The 21310-nt window shown below is 45.1% G+C and overlaps 1 protein-coding gene across 5 annotated transcripts in view; it reads right to left on the bottom strand.

Moving 5' to 3' along the window:
- Positions 1-21040, bottom strand: part of LOC119393242 (GA-binding protein subunit beta-1) — a 31830-nt gene extending 10790 nt beyond the window's left edge. The window contains exons 1-9 of one of the 5 annotated variants that reach the window (XM_037660157.2): positions 20759-21040; positions 20078-20124; positions 15353-15496; positions 12581-12778; positions 7572-7736; positions 5070-5147; positions 3300-3588; positions 1708-1782; positions 1127-1249 (exon numbers count right to left, since the gene is read on the bottom strand). In XM_037660157.2, the coding sequence (XP_037516085.1) occupies positions 1127-1249; positions 1708-1782; positions 3300-3588; positions 5070-5147; positions 7572-7736; positions 12581-12778; positions 15353-15496; positions 20078-20083 (1078 nt within the window). In that variant the 5' untranslated portion in view covers positions 20084-20124; positions 20759-21040. Of the gene's footprint in view, positions 1-1126; positions 1250-1707; positions 1783-3299; positions 3589-5069; positions 5148-7571; positions 7737-12580; positions 12779-15352; positions 15497-20077; positions 20125-20205; positions 20313-20350; positions 20633-20758 lie in introns of those variants that run through there. The other 4 variants (XM_037660159.2, XM_037660155.2, XM_037660158.2 and 1 more) reach the window with 4 other exon arrangements.
- Positions 21041-21310: the final 270 nt, after the last annotated feature.

Raw genomic sequence — 21310 nt, 5'->3', positions numbered from 1 at the left:
ACAAAGCCGGTGCTGAACCGTTGTGATAAAGCAATGTGAAATACAGTGATTTACGTTCAGGGGGAACCACACGGAAGACATCTGCCAAGAGCTTTTGGAAGTCTTTCTGCACCTTGGGCGTTGGATCCCGGTCAAGTGGCACGTACGTGTTCGTATCCTCTAACAGCGTCAACATTTTTTGCGAGTAGTCGGCTCTGTCCAACAGAACAGTCGCATTCTCCTTGTCGGCAGGGACTGCTTGACTGCTTGACACATGTTTTTCATTTCACTTGTGAACAAGGCTCCCGTGTGGGAGCTGAAACGTCTTTTTCTGTGTGTTTTAATTTTCACTTTGGTTGGCGCAGTGCCTCGGGGTTTTTTACCTTCACCATGTATCATCCCGACCAGACGGGCTTCCATCAAACATTAAACTTCACCTAATATAATAATGATTGTTGGGGGTTTCACACGTCGAAACCAGAATATGATTATGAGGCACACCGTAGTGGGGGACACCAGAATAATTTCGACCAGCTGGGATTCTTTAATGTGCACCTAATATAAAAGTATACGGGCGTTCTTTGCATTTTGCTCCCATTGAAAATGCAGCCACCATGGCCAGGAATCGAACCGGCGCCCTTGAGCTTAGCAGTGCGACACCTTACGTGCTAAGCCACCCCGGCGGGTGTTTCTCTTCACCTGTTCCCATGTCTGTATGCCCAACTTTTAATATTTTCATGGCAACTGTTTTCATTGGTAATGAAAGGTACTTGAGTTCCTAAAATGCAAAGTTTGTCATTTGATTGACATTTTGCGTCATATATTGAGTAAAAGCAGAAAAAGCATGGTTATATAAACCAAGATTTCAGTGCAGATATACATTGCTAAAGCACTGCAATTAGGTACTTCAGCATGACCATGATCTGAGCCAGGTGAACTTAACTTTGTAAGACACTGCAAAGCCAAGTTATGCAGCTCCACTTTAAACAGTTGTGCAAGCAGCCAAGGGTTATGTATAGCGCAGCAGCATTAACAGCACAACCACTTCCTTCACATGTGGAAATGAGCACTTTTGTAAAAGCTAACATGAAATAGCCCATGGAAGAAATAGTGAGCTGCAATGAGAAGTGGTATCTACAAGAATCACCTGTGAGTGATATTGTTTGGCCGCCTTCCAACGCTGAAGCCACAATGGTGGAATTGTCTGCAGGCAGCATTGTAATGCCATGCGTCTCGAGCCACTGAACAGCTTCATTTGAAGATAACGTTGCTAGAAGAAACAACAAAAGATGGAAAGAAATAGATAGAGAGCAGTACACTTAAGGCATGAAAATGTGCAACAAGCACTTTGACATGCACACAGCGTTCCCATGGATGGGCAATGCACACCCATTCTGTTACCATAATAGCCCATCAAATACAAGCTCGACACTCTGGGTGTGCTCTGCAACTTCCCTTCTTATAACTTGGTTATGTAATTTTGTCTAGTATCCACCCAAGTTTGTTCAGTTCCCTCTTCCTATCTCTCCATGCTTAATCCTTCAGCATTACCAAAATAGGAGTGAAAATAAACACAACCCTAGCAAGCTACGGGTAAAGAAGCACCCCAATCGGTATAACAGACATGCCAGCTTCATGCAAAACATGCACCCCCTAAACAAAGCAGCGGCAGCTAGAGTTGGATAGGGCAGAGCTAAAGGAGAGAGAAGAGAGTGAAAGCGAGCTCACTTGCATTGGGGGCAGTGGCCTCTGCAAGCGCTGCAAGAGTGGCCAGGACCGAAGGGCTTCCCTGGTCACTGCTCACTGAGGCCACAGGCAGAGAGAGAGAGAGAGACCCAGCACCAGGCACCCATTAGTCATGAGCAGCACTCCTCACAAAGAGAGCTCATTTGCACTCTCGCATACTCTACAACGGCTCAAGGGACAGCTAAGTGGCCATGTCTATACCAAGCTGACACCATGCATCCAGGTGCTAGCGTGCAGATGCACTTTCACTGAAATCAAAGATTTCTGCTCCTCCCAATGTGTGTTGCAAATGCAAAATCCTGATCTCAACACACACACAGGAAGCAATAATATGAAGTATTAGTACTATATTGGTTCCAAGGGCATTAAATGAATTTTCATTCCAAATGCCGCTAACTTTCATTTGACCTTCAAAGAAACATGACAGTTCATCAAGGTGAAAACTAGTGCCCCCTTTCCACATGTTACACTACATGTGAACTTAACCTAATGTTTTTGATGGGCTCAATTTAATATTTCCAAACACTGTCTTAATCCCACCTGTGCAATTTGCATCAGGCCATGTAGCAAAAACAAAATTTTTAGATAGTGGCCTGTTATCAACATAAAATACCAATAAGTGGGATGTGAGACCGTTTTCACCACCCTAACATTTATTCAGAACAGGCACAAAGCCCACATAAATTGGTTACAAATGAGCTGTATATACACTACTGAAGCAATCATGACCAAGATGAACAGCTAGTAACCATCTTTCTTTTTCTTATTAAGCCTTTAATTAGCACCTAAGCAGACAACACAGTGGTGAGCAGTAAGTATGATGAAAATCCTTGAAACAGACGTCCAAGGTTTTTGGCATGCTTGGGCATTACCGGATCTTAAGAGGTCGCACATAAGTGCAGCTCATCTCCTGAACATTTCACATTCTACATCATTTCTGACAAGCAGTATTGCCATTTTAATTATTAATTCTCTCCCCCATGAACGCAAAGCAGGCACGAACTCTGACACTATGTCAGCGTTCGCGCCAATGTCAGCGAAATGATGTCGCTGACATTGTGCTGTGTTCCAAAGTGGTCATAGCCATGACAACGGACTACGCCTACCACTCTCCGTGGTAGACAACGGTAGCAAGGCTGAGCAAGAAACTGACACCAGCCGAAGCGGCCATGAAAGGGTCGTTCGATCCACTATAACTTTCTTATTACAGCACTTATTAGCAAAATCCTTGTGGCAGCATGTTCGCGTTGTACAAGTGCACAGTTATTCCTACGACCCACAAGTAGTAATGTATTACACAAGTGCAGCTGTGCACAATATGCAGCAGCAGCACAAAGAAATCGTCACGTGGAGGGAGTGGTGAGCGCCAATGCCACACCATCAATTCAATACACCACGCAAACCTTTGCCCGACTGAGTTTGTCATTGAACACGCCTATTTTTATACTTTTTGAGCTTGCTTTGGATAACAGAATTCTCAAATGATAGTAAGTTTAATGTTCTGGTTCCAGTGAGGGTCGTATCAACTAGATTCCACTACAGATGTCACGAACAGTGTGCTTTTCGCAACTCACTTTCTTCGGCGGTGATGGTCGTGGTGGAGGCGCTTGCAGCCGCCGAAGTGGCCGTGCCACCAGCAGAAGCGGCTACAGAGGCGGCAGGCACAACTTTGGTCACTGTGGCTCGCTTGACAGTAGTTGTGTTTGGTGCCTTGGCAGCCACAAACACAGTGCGTGTTGGTGTCACCATCCCAGTTGCTTTGGCTTGGATGATGGTGGGACTTCCAGCAGTTACCAGTGCAGTTGTGGCAGCAGGGATGGTCTTGAGAACCTTGTGAGCAGTGCCCAAGGCCCCAGCTGGGACCTACGACAAGGAAATATACTTCACAGCATGTAGCGTGGCACATGTTCGGCTGAGGTCAGCCACACTCACGCCACCAAGATATCAGAATTGGGATCCAAGCAGCCATATTAATGGAACCACATAAGGACTTCAGGTGTGGTTCTATAGTGTTTGACGGGTGTCATACATTGGTGGTATGAACGGCATTTTGCGACAAGTGGGACATGTTCCCGCATTATTTATCGCTCATGATGTGTCAGTGTTCGCACGGTGCAGTTTTTATACAAGCCAGTTAGCCACCTCACTACATCGGTTTCGCAATGGAAACATAAGGCAAGTGCTTCGATGCACATGAGAAGCACTGCTTTGCACTTGCTGCAGGCAACACGATTGTTTTAGGCTAAGCCTTGGGACACGTAAACGAGAGGTCATTTTGCAGTGCGATCGGCATGTACCTAACTAAGCTTAAACCTTTTATATATAAAATGTATGCAGCTCATTCTGGTTTTACTAAACCAGTGATGCTTCAACAAACATACATAGAACAATATTTCGAGAAAACATTGTTCTTGGTATTCAGCGGAGGCACCTATACCAATCCCACACAAGAGACCACCGTTCATTTATATATAACAGTCCACTTAAGTTATATCCCGATAAAATGTCTTTTTAAGGCATGATGATACAATAAGTTTGTCAGTCTCACTTGCTCAAAAAATGATGCATAAAATAAGTACTCGGAATAACAAAAAAAAAATGTGCGATTCAAGGTGATTTGCTTCAATCTTGGATGCCACAGTAAAGGTTTCTCCAAAACCTCTTAAAGGGGCCCTGCAACACTTTTTCAGCATGGTCATAAAATGCTGCCGATCAGTACTCAGGGCTGCAGAGAACACGCAAGCCAAACATTACAGCGTAGCACCCAGCCTGGGATTTACAATAAATTCTCAAGGTCAGCTAAGAAGCGCTCCTTCTTCTCTCGAAAGAAATGATGCTTACGGCATCACTGCCGTTGGCCACGCCATTGGCTGATTTGAACATGGCGCGCTCGGTAGTTACTGCGGTCGCCGTGGGAGGCTGTCATTCGCCTGCGTGCACGCGTGATCGCACTGAAAGTACGTTGCGCATTCGAAGAAAAAAAGAAAGGAAGAAGTGCTCAAGGTCATGAGGCGCGCTACCTTCTTCCCCCGTGCCTCCCCTCCCTGCTTAGCTTCCAGCGTTTTCGTGGGGATGAGAGAAGAGAGAAAGCAATTGCAGCGTGGAACAAATCTTTGTAACTCTGCTCGTACTGGACAGATTCTAAAAATGTTTGTGGTGGTCGATTCGTGAGGAAATAAGCTCCTTTAATGAAGCCATTCCATGGCTACTTGAAAAAGTGTTGCAGGGACCCTTTAATGTGGAGGGTCCCAGGATTGCATGAGGGCAGGCCCTTCCAAAAATAATAGCATAAAAAATGACCAATTCAAATACAGAAACATGGGCATGAATATAAACTGCTGTACCTTAGTCACTTGTGAGATGGGCAGAATGAAAGTTTGTTCCACTGTCTCTTTGGTCCGGGTCGGATTGCAAACATGTTCCTGGAATATGAACATCAAACTTTGTCAGACATGCCACTGCACACTCTTCCCTTCGAAACAGTGTAGTAAACAATGTTTGAATGCTATTTAAAAGCTGAAAAATTCTGTATTATGTTACAGACTGTTCTCATTCTCAGTGGTGGTCCAGCCAGTTTAAGATTTGGAGCAATTTCTAGAGCAGGAGGAAAGCTGTTTGGAGAACAAAAATGGTGTCTAGGATCATTTACACACATTGGCAAAACAGGGTGTGTTTAAAGGGACACTAAAGGCAAATATTAAGTCGACGTTGATTGTGGAAATAGCGGTCCAGAAACCTCGTAGTGCTGCTTTTGTGCCAAGGAAGTGCTTATTTTGAAATAAAATCACGTTTTTAGTGGTCCGCATCGCATTAGCGCGCTTCAAATCTCCCGCCTGAAAATACGACTTTCATACGTCACTGCTGCCGTGCCCAACGTTGCCCGCTTTTACTGCGCGGCCGCCGACACTAGTAGCAGCCGAGCGGAAGTAGCGGGACCCACAGTAGCAACAACGGCGCTGCGGCAAAGACTTGCTCGGATGGGCACATTCAAAGCCTTCACCAAGTTGCGGTTGGTCTCGTAATCCTCAGTACGAAAGTGCAGTGAGCACACACGCAGAGGTTTTGACTGTTTAGCACACTGGCGCAATGGCATGACACTAAGCCACTTCTAGCGTAAGGGTTCATTCCGCAGCACCCAGTGAAAAGACACACCGGTTTCCTTGCTGCAGCACTGGCGTTGTGCACCATTCGGGCATCCGGCAATATCACACGCATGCGGCATTTTGTCGAACTTTCTGTCAGAGCGACTTTCACGAGCGCGCAAAACATGCACGGCAGTACGCAATCCCGGAACTGCCACTGAGACGGGCGAGGCGCAGTTCGGCGAAAATGGAACCTTTGAACCACGCGCGCCGTTCCCCATGGCAACGCCACGGAGGTTTTGTTTTTCATGAATCAAGCAGAAACGAACAAACAGCATTTTATTACGTCTTTTGATGATCGGAATGTTCTTTTTTTACTGCTGCTAGTTTGATTACTAGTGATTTATTGTAGGCCGACTTCCATACGTCATCGGGATCACTTCGAAAATGTCCCACTCGTGGCGCTCATCATGTGATACATTTAGCTTAATTTCTCGGTAAGTAGGGCACTGCTGTTGATAATATTGCCGTTTTAGAAGTTGTCATACATTGGGCTTTCACTTTGACATAAATTGTTATTTGCCTTTAGTGTCCCTTTAAGTATTTCGTGAAGATTCTTGTTACTGTGTGAACAGGAAATGCTATTTTAATATGAAGAAAGACACAAGGCCAACAGTAAGAGAGCAGCTATCCATCAGGCTCTCTTTCTCACTGAAGAAGTCCCTGTGCTTTCCTCAATATACAAGACGTGAATTGCGGTGCAGTGTTAGTGACAAGGGCGAACATGGCAAGTATGATTTCTGTGAGTGACGTGTCAGAACGTCATTCCAAACAGAAAAATCAACTTCACCAAAATCCCTGCATAACCATTAACAATTCATTGCAAATGAGAAACTTCGGTTCGTGATTGACTACAAAAACAGTGAATTTTGTTGTCGGCCAACTTAGTACAACTAATGACTCATAATGTCCAATTATTCTTAACTATTATTATGCATGCAAATAATCATAGCATACATCACATGCAGCAGCAAGTGTATGCGCTCACATAACAAGAGCCCACCAGAGCATGTATTTGAGATAAATTGAGAATGCCTCTTCGATGCCAGCCATGGCTGAAGATGTGCTAAGACCTGTGGTTCTCAAACCGAGTTCCGCGAAGGGAATTTTTAGGGCGCTCAGAACTAATACAACCCGACCCCGTTCACCATATTAAATTACTGTAAAATCCAAGTCCAAGCTAAGGATCAGACATGACGGTGCCAAATTAGTGGTTTCTATTTTCTTTTTCTTGTGCATTTTTCCCGTTCCCTTATTTCAAGTGCCAAGCTTTTAGAGCTTTATGCAATGTGCAGTGAATGCATACATTTATTACTAAAGAAGGCCTTGTTAAACATTATTTGTTGGTTATTGATAATCCATCTGAAAATATTACCCAGTATATATTTAAGAGCAATTGTTACATGATTAAATACAGTAATATATGGGAATCCAGTTGTAGGCACGAAATATAGATATCGTTTTTACCCATGACGCTGATTGACCAAAAAAATTAATTTTTTAGGTAAAAAATCTAAACGAAAAGCCCACAGAAAGTGATCCACCACCGAAAGGAAACAACAGCCAGAAGAATTTTCAGTTTGCTGTACAATCTCAAGAGATAAAAGTGTGTGGAAAAGAAGGCTTCTTTGACCACATACCATTTAAATCTTTTAGCACGATGCAAATGTGTGTCTGTGCATTGTGGAAGGGTGATGCACCCACCTGAAGCACCCTGACCACTTCAACATAGTCGTTGTCCAGGGCGATGTCAAGCGGCGACTTCTCAAACTTGCTGGTGGCACTCACATCCGCACCCCACCGCAGCAAACATTTGATCACATCCAGATGGCCCCTCTCCACTGCCCAATGAAGGGGTGTCATGCGCAGCTGTTAAAACACACAGGCACCAAATGCAGCAAAAGTTAGCTGCTGCATGGAAAGTGGTCTCAGCTCACAATGCAGAAAAGCCTCTATATGAGCAGCACGTGTAAAATGCAAGTGGGAGCAGTGTTGGGACACTCTTTCCATTCTGTGATATGAACTGGATGCAAGGTTTGTGTAGCTTTTAACACAATTCAAGGCCTTTCCAAGAAATTTTCACGCATGATGTCAGACACAGCATGTCACACTTCTATTAAATTTTTACTTCTTGGCTAGCATACACTCACGGTACTGAGTAACACGTTCAGCACTCATGTCAATTACCATGATGGGTTTTTTTAGGCTTGTGTGAATAGTGATTTGGTCAGATAATTTTGAATCGAATTCGAATAGTATATGTCACATCTTATAGAGAAAAATTAGCATATCTGTCATCACCCAACTAACCTGCACAATAATTTTTAAAAATTGAAACAAGGCACGTGCAAAGTGCCATTCTTTTTGGTTCAAAGGACGTGGAAGCAACTTTGAATAGCAGCAGGATTTGAGTTTCGGTAGAATGCAAGCGAGAGCCTGTAAAATATGTTACGTTTTAAAATTTACTATACTTAGAGCATATAAGCTGGTATAATAGGCTTTTAAACTTAAAAAATAATGAATCGATGTGAGGGTAATGTGTTCATTTAGCCTTGAAGTGAGGCTTCGCGGCAGTGTGGTGTTTCCCTGGAAAGGTGCACTTACGGTATAGCACCCCTACACTGCAGTGAAATCACCTTTACAGGGGGGGGTTACATGCGGACTAATATACACCTATTTGTTCATTTTTAATACTTAGAAATTTCCAATAATTTAAATTCGAATTGAAGTGAATTCAAATACTGTAATATTCGTTCGAATATTCGAAGTGCTCGAATATTCACACAAGCCTAGCTTTTTTGTCCAATAACGTCAAAGAAGGATGCTCGCACTAGCTACAGAACGTTGTATGACATGGAACAAGAAGACAAAAACAAACAGAAAAAAAGGCACCCTGGCCACGCATTGTGCATAGCTGAAAAAATCAGTAGGAAGCATATTACAAAACAACTAGACCTTGTGTACATTATATACTATACATACATTCAGGCAGTTACTTGTTTACATTGGAACTGATGCTGTAACTAAGCAGAGCCAAAAGTGCAGAGCAGCGCTGAAGCGACTGGAACTTCCATGCAGAGCCAGGAGCAAAGTTTTTAACTCCCTGCTCTTCCCAGATCTCACGGCAGATCGCAACACCTGGCAACCAGATTGGATCATTTGGGATGTCATTTGCCGATGACCTCTTCCTCTCTCTCTCTCTTCGTTTCATTGGCAAAACTTTGCGAGACAGGCTAGGAGAACGACCAACAATCATATCTTTAACGACATCCACTCATCACACAGTGACTGTGCCGTCCAGTTTAAATACATATACTCGTAATTCCAAGTTCTCCGTGAACAAAAGCTCTCCGTGAAAGGCTAGTCGTTATGAGGAATACAGGGATTCCTGCAAGAATGTGTGTTATAAAAAAGTTTGGACCAGAGCTATATTGTCTGCAAACTAATAAAGCAAGAACCGATATTAACACCCAGGACAAATAGTATTGCAGTTAAAAATTTCTGTAATAGCATTAGTCAACATTGACATCACTCGTAACATTTTTTAAAAATATAACAAAAGTTCTCTGACCATTTATTCTGGTCGTGCTCCCATGTGGCAGCCACAGCCACCGGTGTAGCGTAGCCGGGAGGTTTCATACCTTTCCCCATACGTAACATATAGTAAGCTCCGCTCCCACCCCCCACCCCTCAAGAAAAATTGCTGGCACGCCACTACCCACAGCGATCAGAAGAACAGAGCGTGCCACCCAAGGAGGTTTAAAAAAAACTTCTGGAGTGGAGGTCCCCTATACGCGCCCACGCGAGCGGGTGAAGCCTGGGAAACCGGTTGGCAGCCATTTTGCTCCGGGCAAGAGGCAGCGCAACTTGAGTAGGGCCACCCTAGCTTGAGTGCGGACAGCGTAATTGTGAGCTTCCGCGGGGGCGTTTCAGCGTGAGAACTGGATAGTTAGTGTCACTTATTTGGCCGAATTTTTTTGTTGCCCTGCAGGATTGAAGGAGGCAGTTTTTTACACCATTATACATGGGCTGAAGCGTGCCTGATAACACGTAGAATTCGCTTCCAGCATTCCCGAAATGAAGCACATGGAGGAGTTAATAAGTGGTACATAAAATTTTATTCACCCCCGGCTTTTACACAACTTCAAAAGAAAAAAGAAGAATATACAATGTGGTTTATACGTGAATCGATAAAGCAACAAATCCAAAATAACTTCAAAATGCATCATAATGCACACAGTCACGAAACTAACCGTATGAAACACGCGCCCTTAAAAACTACACACAGCAAAAGAAAAGATACAAAAGCAAACTAGTTGACCAGTTTGCTGCAGCTCTGGTTTGCGCATAATGCAGACAATCACGGAACTAACTATATGAAACACGCACCCTTAAAAAGTAAACACAGCAAAAAGAAGAGATACGAAAGCAGATTAATTGACTAGCTTGCTGCAGCTCTTGTTTACACTCGTCTATAAATTTTTAAAAAATAACAGTCCTTAATTGTCAGCTGTGTTCTTACTCCGCTCTGGGATTTTTAAATGCTAGGCATTTCTTAGCGAACCTTTGGCACATTCAGCGTTTTTATCTACGAATCTATCTACCTAGCCACCTACGCCGAAGTGCTCTCATGATCGGCTCCTTAACTTGGTGTAGAGCAAGATCGGCATGGGAGGGTAAGAAGATTTGATGGATATGGCTGTCGTATCATGACATGAATAACAGGAAAATCCTGTCGCGTAGGTCGTCAAACCCTTTCCTCCAGACACGTGTGACACATAGCCGTTTACCACTGGCCGTGGTGTACGGGTATGCGCCACATGTGATTGACAGTTTATATCTACCCAGGAACGGCGAAAACAGACATTGGTACTTTAAATGCGAGAGCGTTAAGAAAAACCGACATCGGGAGCGTTGACCCGACGAATGGAAAGAATAAATATTAAGATCACAGCAGGAATGTAACCCAAGCATTCTGCGTGGCCATCAAGTATTCTACCACAGAGGTACGTCGGGTATATAGACTGGTTTGGAAAAAGAGCCTATGCAGGCATAATTTCGGAGCAACGTCAAGTGTGGTTGTAGTGCTGGCTATCTAATTTTGCAAGAAAGCAATGCGTAGGAGTACGTATGTACTCCTACGATACAGGCGTCATATCAGATTAACGTCTGCGGTTCCAGTGTTGGCTCCGCTTTTATAGCAGTGTAATAAACATTACATTTGTATTCCTCTGTTTCATCAAGCTATATTGAAGCATTGCTCGACCCAGAGGAATACATTAACGAAAGTTACGTATCCACATGGTTGTACCATAATGTGCACTTAGGTTCAATAATACTGACCTATGTACTCTTACGTGAGGGCTGGCGTTACGCTGCACCATAAGTTACCCTTTAAACGCCAGTGTTGTCGACGTGCCTGGTAAGCCCACGATGTGGACACAGCTACTGCACTTACAAAAACACGTTGATCCACCTCGTAACGCTTGGCTCAAAGCTATAAAATACAGCATAGAAGTACTCGCTGACTGCTTCGCATGAAACAGATTTCCACAACATGTGGGATCTGCCGAATTTTCTTCCGGTTGATTTCTTTTGAAATGTGGTGAAGCCTGATTTTACAGCGAAAGCTGTTATCAGATCACTACGGCTGTGGGGTGGTTGTCCGCTGCCGCCGCCGGTGTCCGTAACTACTATCGCGCGAAATAAGAAAAAATAAAATAAATAAAAATAAACAGGCTCAGATGAGATTTGAACCCGGGTCCTCAGCGTGGCAGTCGAGTATTCTACCACAGAGCCACGCTAGTGACTGGAACTCCTTTGCATAAACATCCTTACAGGCGTCATGTCGGGCAAGGAATTGCGTTAAATGTGTAATATAGCGTGTCAGAAGAGTAAAATAACCACCAGGCGTCACATAATGCTAATTGCGCAATGAGTGACCGGATCGTTAATTGCTTCAAATCCATTACAAAAGGCTCAGCCATAATTCTTCATCCAGCAACCACAGGCAGCATCAACAAAGTTCACATAATGCCTTACAGATGTGTAGCGGGTGCCTCGCTTATCCGCAGAAAGACGAATAATGGCATAGTGATTGCTTCCGTACTTCACAAAAATTATGATTTGCGGCGTAGTGGGTACCTTGCAAGTGTACTTGTATTAGTTCCCCCAAGAGAGTTTAGAACGGGATCTAGAAAGGCCGCTCTTCCAGCTTTCGCGGTGACTGTGCTGCGCGCAGGCCCGGCGTTTTTTATGTACAGCTTGGCAGTCTTCGACAAATTGTAAATGGGGTTATCGAGTGGATCGCAGTCCAAAAAATGATACATCCACAACACTCGCTTGTCATCAAAAGAATGGAGAAATTTGCCATCTGTGGAACTTCCGCACGGGCTCAAGCGACGACCCACACGTTTTCTGCCTGGAGCAATATGGCAGTCGTCGGCTTCAGCGGCGGCGCGCCGCCTCCACTCCAGAAGTTTTTTTTCAACCTCCTTGGTGCCACCATATAAGGACATTATGATGCCTCCTCAATACTTGAAATGAGACTGCTTCACAGAAATAACAGCTACTGCTAATTGCTACTCAGGTCACTCAGACATGGTTTTCTAACAACTACAAGCTTCGGACCTTTACTTTCATATTCCTGCAATGTCTGCTTGGGCCACCTGGGTATCCTCCTTGAGAATGCAGATTGCTTGGATGGCACTTACCATGTCCTTGGCCTCAATGTCAGCAGAGTGCTTGAGCAGCAGCTCCACCACATCCAAGTGGCCCTCCTGGGCTGCCACATGCAGCGGAGTGCGGTCCACCTTGGTGCGTGCGTCTCGGCTGATGCCGGCCCGCAGAAGCACTTCAGCAGTGGCTACGTGCCCATTCTGAGCGGCCATATGCAGGGGAGATGTGCCCAACTGCATCACAAGTGCAAAGATAAGGTTATTTTCTTTTTTAAATGCAAATGCATTTCTTAGTCGGGGGTTGTCCTGCGTCCCTGGCCGGCGTGCGCACAGTGTTATCTCTCCGCGCGCGCTCCTCCTCGCCCCTAGCAACCAGAGCAGGTGGTGAGCGGTGGAGGGTAAGGGAGAGGAGGAGTGTACCCGGTGAGGGCGCTCGCATCGCGGAGCTCGCTCGGCAGAAAAAGAGCTCGGGCGCTCCTCCTCTCCGCGCTCGGACCTATATATATCATGCAGGGAGCGCGCGCTTTGGTGTCTTGATAGCGATGGAAGTCGGTGAAGTCGAATCTCTCGCGGCAACGATACCACTAGGACGAAGTGTAACACAATGCAACTCGAGCATTACGCCTCTGCGTGCACACTCTGGTCTCTCTTCATTAATTAATCGTACACTCATCGGGTGCACCCAAATGCATTCGCATTTCCTCACGATCCCCTTCGGGGAGGTGCGGCTTTTTTTTTTATCCTATTTTTACTGGTGAAAGATAGAACCAAACATGCTCATGACTCGAGATCGTTGAGAAGGCAGCAAGCATATACCTATAACGAAGTAACAATCATCCCTCGTTTTTGTGTCAATTTAAATTAGGCTATAAATTAATGGCCTGACATTAACAAAGTAAAACCATCCAACACTTTGAAGATGTTTTGATGATGTCAAGATAACGGCGATTATCTATTCCTCAGACACCCCTGTCACGCACCTTAGAGTAGGAATGCTCAGCAAATTTGAAAATAAGTTGAAACAAGCAAAAATGTCCAAAAGTGAATCCATAACCCAACTAAGCTGTACTGCCTTCGCATGACTTATAAAAGGGCACAAATTAGAAGTCGTGCAAGGCATGCCGGCCCGGCCAGCAATGAGGACGAAAACTGCAAAGAGTAGACATTCATTGGAAAGATGACCCCGCCGCATCATTCGTACCAGGTCTCGGGTTGAAGGTAGGGTCTTCTAGCAGTGCTAGTTAGCCTTAAGGCGCATTTACACTAGAGCGACACATGACACCGACACAGACGGTCGGCCGACGAGTCGCCCACTGATGATGTCGCCGGACCGTCTGGTCACACTAGGCCGACGATGACGCCGACGCCTTTAAAGACAGCATGTCACCGTAGTGTAACATGATGGCAGACCAAAAACCCCAGCAAAACACGTCGGCAGACTGGTCGTTGGCAGGTCGAGAGATCCGTGGCCGAGTGAAAATTTGCCCATGTTGTTGCTTCGAACGTCGAAGGGGGAGACCTTGGGGAAGATAACGGAGGCCCCCCTCGAGATCCTCGGGCATTTAACAATGGGCGTCTTGTGCATCCCTCCGACGTCTCCTTCGCTTCCGCTTTCTTATCCGCATCTCGCTCCGCAACACAGCCGAGTTGGCGAGTGTGGCGCCGATTACGCCAAAAGGGACAATGGTAGAGGAGGGAGGACGGCTTAAATGAGGAGCAGGTGGTTCTCTGTTTTCAATTTTTGCGCGCAAGTTTACTTGGTGTTGCTGAGTGCGCCTTCTGTGTGACAAGAGAATCGGCCGACGAGAGGCTGGGAGCACGACAAGACGCGGACGGGGCCTTTCACAGACGATTGGCCGACTGTTGGCATCGTGCAGAGTAAATAGGACGATCACACAACAAAAGACACTCCCGGTGACAGTCAGCAGACAGAATTCGGTGTCGTGTCGCTCTAGTGTCAACGCACCTTTACCGGCTGAAGAGTGCGCATGTACAAACTTTCCCGTACAGGAACTCTTTCAGTAATGCCCACCTGTAGTCATCATCACAGGCCTGTTTATGTCCACTGCCGGACGAAGGCCTCTCCCAGTGATATCCCCTGTACCCCTGTTTTGCACGAGCCGATTCTATTTAATCCCAGCAAAATTCTCAATTTTGTCACTCCATCAACTTGCTGCTGTCCTCTGCCTCTTTTCCCATCCCTTGGTAATGATTCCACTGCTCTAAGTGAACCCTGCTTTCTGTCCTACACATTACGTAGCCAGCCCAAGTCTATTCGATTTCCTTAATGTGAACTCGAATATCGGCTACCCACTTGTTCTCTGACCCATTCTGCTATCACCTGATCGCTTAATCCCACGCCTACCACTATCCATTCCATTGGATACCGAGTAGTACTTAACTTTTTCTCGAGTTTCTTTGTTATCTTCCAAGTTTCAGCCCCATATGTTAGTGGTGACAGCACGTGGCGACTGCACACTTTTCGCTTTAGGGACAGCAGCAGATTGACTGTTCATCAGTAGCGGATGTCACAATGACTACTAGTAGACTGATTACTTGTGGTGCAGAAAATGAAGCATGTTGAAACAAGATGGAGGTAGGCAAAGAGATAAGAGCATTGCGTGGTCACATGTTATTGTCACCCCTCCCCCCCAAGCCTCCCTTCTATTTTGTGCACAAAAAAACCAATCCTTTAAAACCAATGCCCCACTAAATCATACTTTCAAAAATCCTATCGTTGCGGCAGTGTATCTCTACTAGAGAATATTTCAAGAAATAGTTTTCTTCACAACGTTTGAGTTGACTCACCCAGTCAGTAGTGAAAGGAGCACCACTAGTCATGAGTTGACGAACTTCTTCAGTCTCGCCATTGCGCGCAGACTCCAGAAGCTGTTTTCCAAGGTCCACGAGGGACAGGGAAGGCTGTGGCACAAGTTGCAGTGGCAACGAAATCTACAAAAAGAAAGAGATGTCAATACAATGAAACTCGGAAATATGAAGTTGTGCTTCCGCACAGAATAACAGAGAGCTGAGCTAGTTGGTATGTATTGCTTCCCCTATGCTGCAGCATTAAACAATTAAGGAATTTCCCTGCTATCTGCAATTACACTGCACATTATATGTGCATATATATATTATATACATATATTTTTTTCAAAAGTATATTCCTGGCTATCAGTTAAAATATATAAGAGAAAGTCACAGTGAAAAACATAACATTTATTCTGAGCTTTCGGCCGGGGACCGACCTTTATCAAAAATAACATTATGACATTAGGGGTGGCCATTTTTATGGGCACAGTGGAATCTCAATTTTTAAACAGCACCCCATTGCGGCCCTTTTTTTATTGAAGGTTCATCGATGACATCTTTCTCATTTGGTGCCACGGAGAAAAGAAACTCAGAGATTTCATCGGTGCTTTCAACAACGCCCACGAGAATATTTCATTCTCTCATGAATATTTGGCATCCACCATTAACTTCCTTGATGTTTCAGTGAAAATATCGGACAATAAGCTCGTGACCACAGTGTATAGAAAACCAACGGACCGACACCAATACCTCCACTTTAGCAGCAACCACGTCAAGCACTGTAAACTCTGCATACCATACAGCCAGTCTCTTCGGTTTAGGCGTATATGTTCTGACCAGGCCGATTTCGCCTCCAACTGTTAACAGCTAAGCAATGACCTCACACGGCAACAATACCCACATTCTGTCATCAACGACGCAATTAAGAAATCTGAAAAACAGGACTGCCACCACCTGATAAAAAACACAAAATCCGAACCTGCAAATACTACTCCCAATCTTATTCCAACATATTCAGCCTCTTACCCTAACATAAACCACGTCCTCAGAAGGCACCACAACATTCTGCTTGAAAGTGAAAACTACGATGTGTATTCCCGGAACCTCCATGCGTTGTCTACAGATGGGCGAGGAACATTAGAGATATTGTAATGTCCTCTAAAGTCAACACTCCTGAATTCACAGGCAGCGGCCCATGCGACAAGCCTAGGTGCAAACTCTGTCCAATGATGAACAAACTGTCCACCGTCACCAGTACCGCGTCTTCATTTTTTCATTTTCTTATCAGATAAGAGGCAACTTCAGCTGTGACAGTGCAAACATCATATACCTTCTCGAATGTACCTTATGCCATGCCCAGTACATTGATAAAACTGAGACTGCATTCAGAATGAGAATAAACAACCACAGAGCACACGTAAATCCCCTGCCACACCTTCCTATCTCCAAACATGTTAATAATCTTGACCACCCCTTCGACACATTTTCTGCTGTGGTACTTCAATCCAATTTCAAAACACACTATGACCGGGAGGCTCGTGAATCGTACCTCATCCACAAGTTTAAGTGTCTCTGGTGGCATAAATGAAAGCATAGGCCGACTATCGTATGGCCTGCAACGAACCAGAAAAATGTAATTCCGCAGGCAACTAAGTGACCGATGCCCAAAAAGCTCATGTGTATGTTCGGAATGCAGAATTTGAAGAATGCATATCCCTTTCATTTCAGTAGTGTACGTGATTATGGGTATGGGTGTAGAAAGTAACATAGTTCCTTCATTAATATTTTCGTCATTTCATTATCATTTCTTTGTGAATCGGCGTGCGTGCTCCTTCCTCCATGTACAGATGATGTAACCTTGTAAACCTTTGGCGGTCGCTTGGACATCGGTTGTTGTTTTCTATGAATACGTGTATGTAGTATATGTGTGTATGTGCGTGATTATATGTATATATACATGGATATATGTATGTGTATACGTTTGTATGTGTATGTCCGTGTGCATGTTATATATAATGGCTAATTTGTTCAAGGAAATGTCTGATGTACTCCCTCATTCCACCTATCCTGCATCCTGGCAACAAGAATTGCTTGGTACAATACAAAAACGGCACACAAGGAAGGTACACAAGGAACAAACACTAAATAATTTTTGTCAGTATGCGCCAACTAGGCCCCTAAAAGTCCTATATCCTGCATCTGTTCTCAATATTGTGCACCGGCGAGCCACATCTGTGACATTGCGGGCGGTCCTTGATGAGTACCGCCAGCGGCTGCAAGACCTCCGATGTAAGCGGTCGACTTCAATAGTCACACCAAACCCCATCCCTCCGGTTCACGGGTGGGCACACACTTAACAACTTTCGGCACGCTTCTACAAGATAATATGCTGAACAAAGACACGTGCTGTGCGTTGACATCGGCCGTCCATGACCATATTTCCCCTTCATCCCGAAGTGTATGGACCTCCCCTTTTAGCACAGTAATCGCGTTCTTGCCTTTGTCACTCGTTAACTTTTTTTTCCCCCCCGAACCACACACGTAACCCTGTTTCTTTTGCCCTCTCTATTTGCTATTTATTTCTTGTTTGTTTGTGTGCTCTGACCCCGCCTCTTGTCAACTTCTAACAAATTGCGACACTGTGTATGTCAGTATGTATGTCTCTCCCTCTCTCTTTCTTTTCTTTTTTTTGCCGTTGTTATTCTGGCCCCTCCCTTTGTCCCGTTCCAACGAATCGTGACGGTGTGTGCATCTGTGTCTGTACTGCGAGAATCTGTACTTAACCCGAACGCAATGTCATAATGTCATCTTTGATAAAGGCCGGTCCCCGGCTGAAAGCTCAGAATAAATGTTATGTTTTTCACTGTGACTTTCTCTTATATATATATACATATATAAATATAATTCTCCCCCTTAACCCACTTCTGCATTAACTGCAGCCACATTATCCCCTCCACAAGTTTCTTAACCTCATCTGTCCCCCTAACTTCCTGCCACCGCCGTTGTGCTTGCCTTCTTTTGGAATCCAGCGTGTTACCATTAATGCTTGGCAGTTATCTTGCCCTCTCATTACTATGTCCTGCTAACTCCCATTTCTTCTTAATTTCGACTAAGACGTCATTAACACGCATCTGTTCCCCGCAGCACTCCACTCTCTTCCTGTCCCTTAACGTCACACCTACAATTTCCTTGTCATGGCTCGCTGCGTTGTTCTCAATTCAAAGTGCAGCCCTTTTTGTAAGCCTCCAGGTTTCTGACCTGTAGGCAAGTACCGGTAAAATGCAGCTGCTATATACTTTTTTCTGTTTAGGGATAGTCGTAAACTGCCATTCACTATCTGAGAATGCCTGCCAAATGCACTACTGTAATTACAATTCTAGTTACTCGTCTCATGGCTCAAATCTGCAGTCATTATCTGCCCAAAGTAGATGTATTTCCTGAGCCTCTCTACATATTGCAAACTGCTGTTCTTTTCCGGGACTGTTTAACATTACCTTATTTTCATTCATATTAACTTTTAAAGCCACTTCAGTTACTCGGCAAGGCAATGCCATCAGCAAATTGCAGGTTACTAATGTATTTTCCACTAACTCTTATCCCCGACTGTCCCTGCAAAGACGCTGTGAATGGCCTTGGAGATATTGTATATACCTGCCTTATACCCTTCTTTGTTGCAATTTTATTGCATTCTTTATGGATGACTATGGTGGCTGTGGAGCCACCGAAGATATCTTCCAGGACATTTACACATGGCTCATCTGCACCCTGATCCCATAACGCCTGCACGACTGCAGAGGTCTCGGATGAATCAAATGCGTTCTCGTAATCTGTGAAGGCTATATATTGGGGTTGGTTATATTCCACACATTCCTCTATCACCTGATTGATAGTGTGAATACGGTATAGCGTCAAGCAGTCTTTACAAAACCTTGCTTGGTCGTTTGGCTGATTGAAGTCATGGGTGTTCTTTATTCCATTAGTGATCAACGTTGTCAATACCTTGTAGGCAATGGACAGTAAGCTAATAGGCTTGTAACTTTTGAAGTACTTGGCATCCCTTTATGGATTAAGATGATGCTAGCACTTGTCCACGATTCCGGTATGCCCAAGGTCATGAGGCATACAGGGTGATCAGTTTTTCTACACCATCCTTCAACAGATCTGCTGTTACCTAATCCTCACCAGCTGCTTCACCCCTTTAAATTTCTTTTAAGGCTTTCCTTACTTCCTCAGTCCTTAACGGTGGGATGTTATCCCGGCTACTGTATAGATCTGATCGAAATTGGTATTGCTAAGACGTGCTACGCACACGCAAAGAAATATGCAATGGCAGCGCGTGACTCTATTGCATTGCGTATGTTCGGCCGCTGTTCCTTTGCGAAATCTAACTATCTGTTTCGTTAAGTATCAGAAAAACCACACCGATGTCGCGTTTCTAAAGACGCAGCTGCACTAGTATAATTAATCGAAGGAACAGACATGCTACTAGAGTCTGGTCCTTTGATGGAAAACAGGCTGCCCCGCCCACTTCCTCACGCTTTAGCTAACCTCATACAGACTGTTTTCCGCGAGGGCGCCCGTGAGCACGCGTTAACAGATCCATGTAGAGAGTACTATGTACACATAATACAATTTAAGCTTCGAGCAGACAGCATTGGACACACAGCAAGGTTCGAAAATTTGCAATCAACATGCGCGATCGTGCTCGAGCTATGGGCTTACCTCCATTGTGTCATCAACGGGTTCCTCTTGGAAAACATCCAGCACTCCTGCATAAGAAGACCGACGCGTGAGTTTGCTACGATTCGGGTCAACGCAGCCGACGCGAAACTCGAACGCTGGCGTCTCACCTCACAAGCGCGACGCGACAAGGAGCGCTCACTGTTAACGTTATTAGCACACACCGGCATACCACACATCACGCAGCTACAAACCGACGAGCCGATCAAATGCTAGAGCGGTGAACATTATGCTAACACCACACACGCTACGTACTACAGATGCTACCACCGAGAGAATCGTCGGAATCGGAAAGGCACTGGGGCCATGCACTCGCGTTCGCCTCTTGCGGCAGGGGGCCAGGGCTAATGCTGCCATCAAGATGGAGAGCGGTATTAGGCCACACCATTGCGAAGCGGCACCAAATCGAGGATGAGACACATCCGAACGAGCTGTCACGCGCGTCTCCGCGCTGAATTTGATCATTCGCGCGAGGCAGACGCCATTGAAAACAGGAAAACGGAAGGGGATCCTGAAACGGAAGCAGGCTCAGATGATCCGGCTGAAGACGCGTTTCTAGAGGCGGGGACCCGCTGCGCCCGATGCGCGCCCAGCGAGCTCGTTTTTCGGGTCGCCGTTTGCACAACGCCGCACACGAGGTCGTGCGCGGAAGATAACTCTCACCTTCAGCCTTTGATGCTGCGACGATTAAAAGACAGGCCCACGAAGCCTGGCTTTTGTCAAAAAAGTCTGTGAAAGGGCCCAAATTTCCGGAAGTAAGACATTTTTCCGGAAATACACCTACGTTGTCTCCGTTTCCTCCGAGCTACATTCCATAGTCGTTGCGCAACGTATCACTGCGCCAGCGCCCAAACAGGCCCAAACGCACGTATTACGTTACGAAATGCGTAATAAAGGCTTGCCTAGTTTGAATACTTGCTTTCGTGCATCAAATTCCGCATGTTGTGAAAGAAACCTCACATATGCTAAAATTACTGCGTTGTGATAATCTCCGCGCGCTACGATTATGGAGAACTACGTTATCAAGAATGACCTTGAGATACGTCACGGCCGTTACACAGACACGTCAGTAATAAAGCCACATTTATAATACAGAGGCTCTGAAAAAACTAATTAGCTGTGACAAGCTTTAAGATATTGCGTATATGTATAAAGTAACTTATTCGTGCAACATTTTTTCATTGTTGCCGGCAACTGCGCAACTATTCGAAACTA

The sequence above is a fragment of the Rhipicephalus sanguineus genome, chromosome 5 (assembly GCF_013339695.2).
Source record: "Rhipicephalus sanguineus isolate Rsan-2018 chromosome 5, BIME_Rsan_1.4, whole genome shotgun sequence".
NCBI classification, from domain to species: Eukaryota; Metazoa; Arthropoda; class Arachnida; order Ixodida; family Ixodidae; genus Rhipicephalus; species Rhipicephalus sanguineus.
The sequence above is the reverse complement of the archived record's forward strand: the minus strand, read 5'-3'. Positions and strand labels throughout refer to the sequence as shown.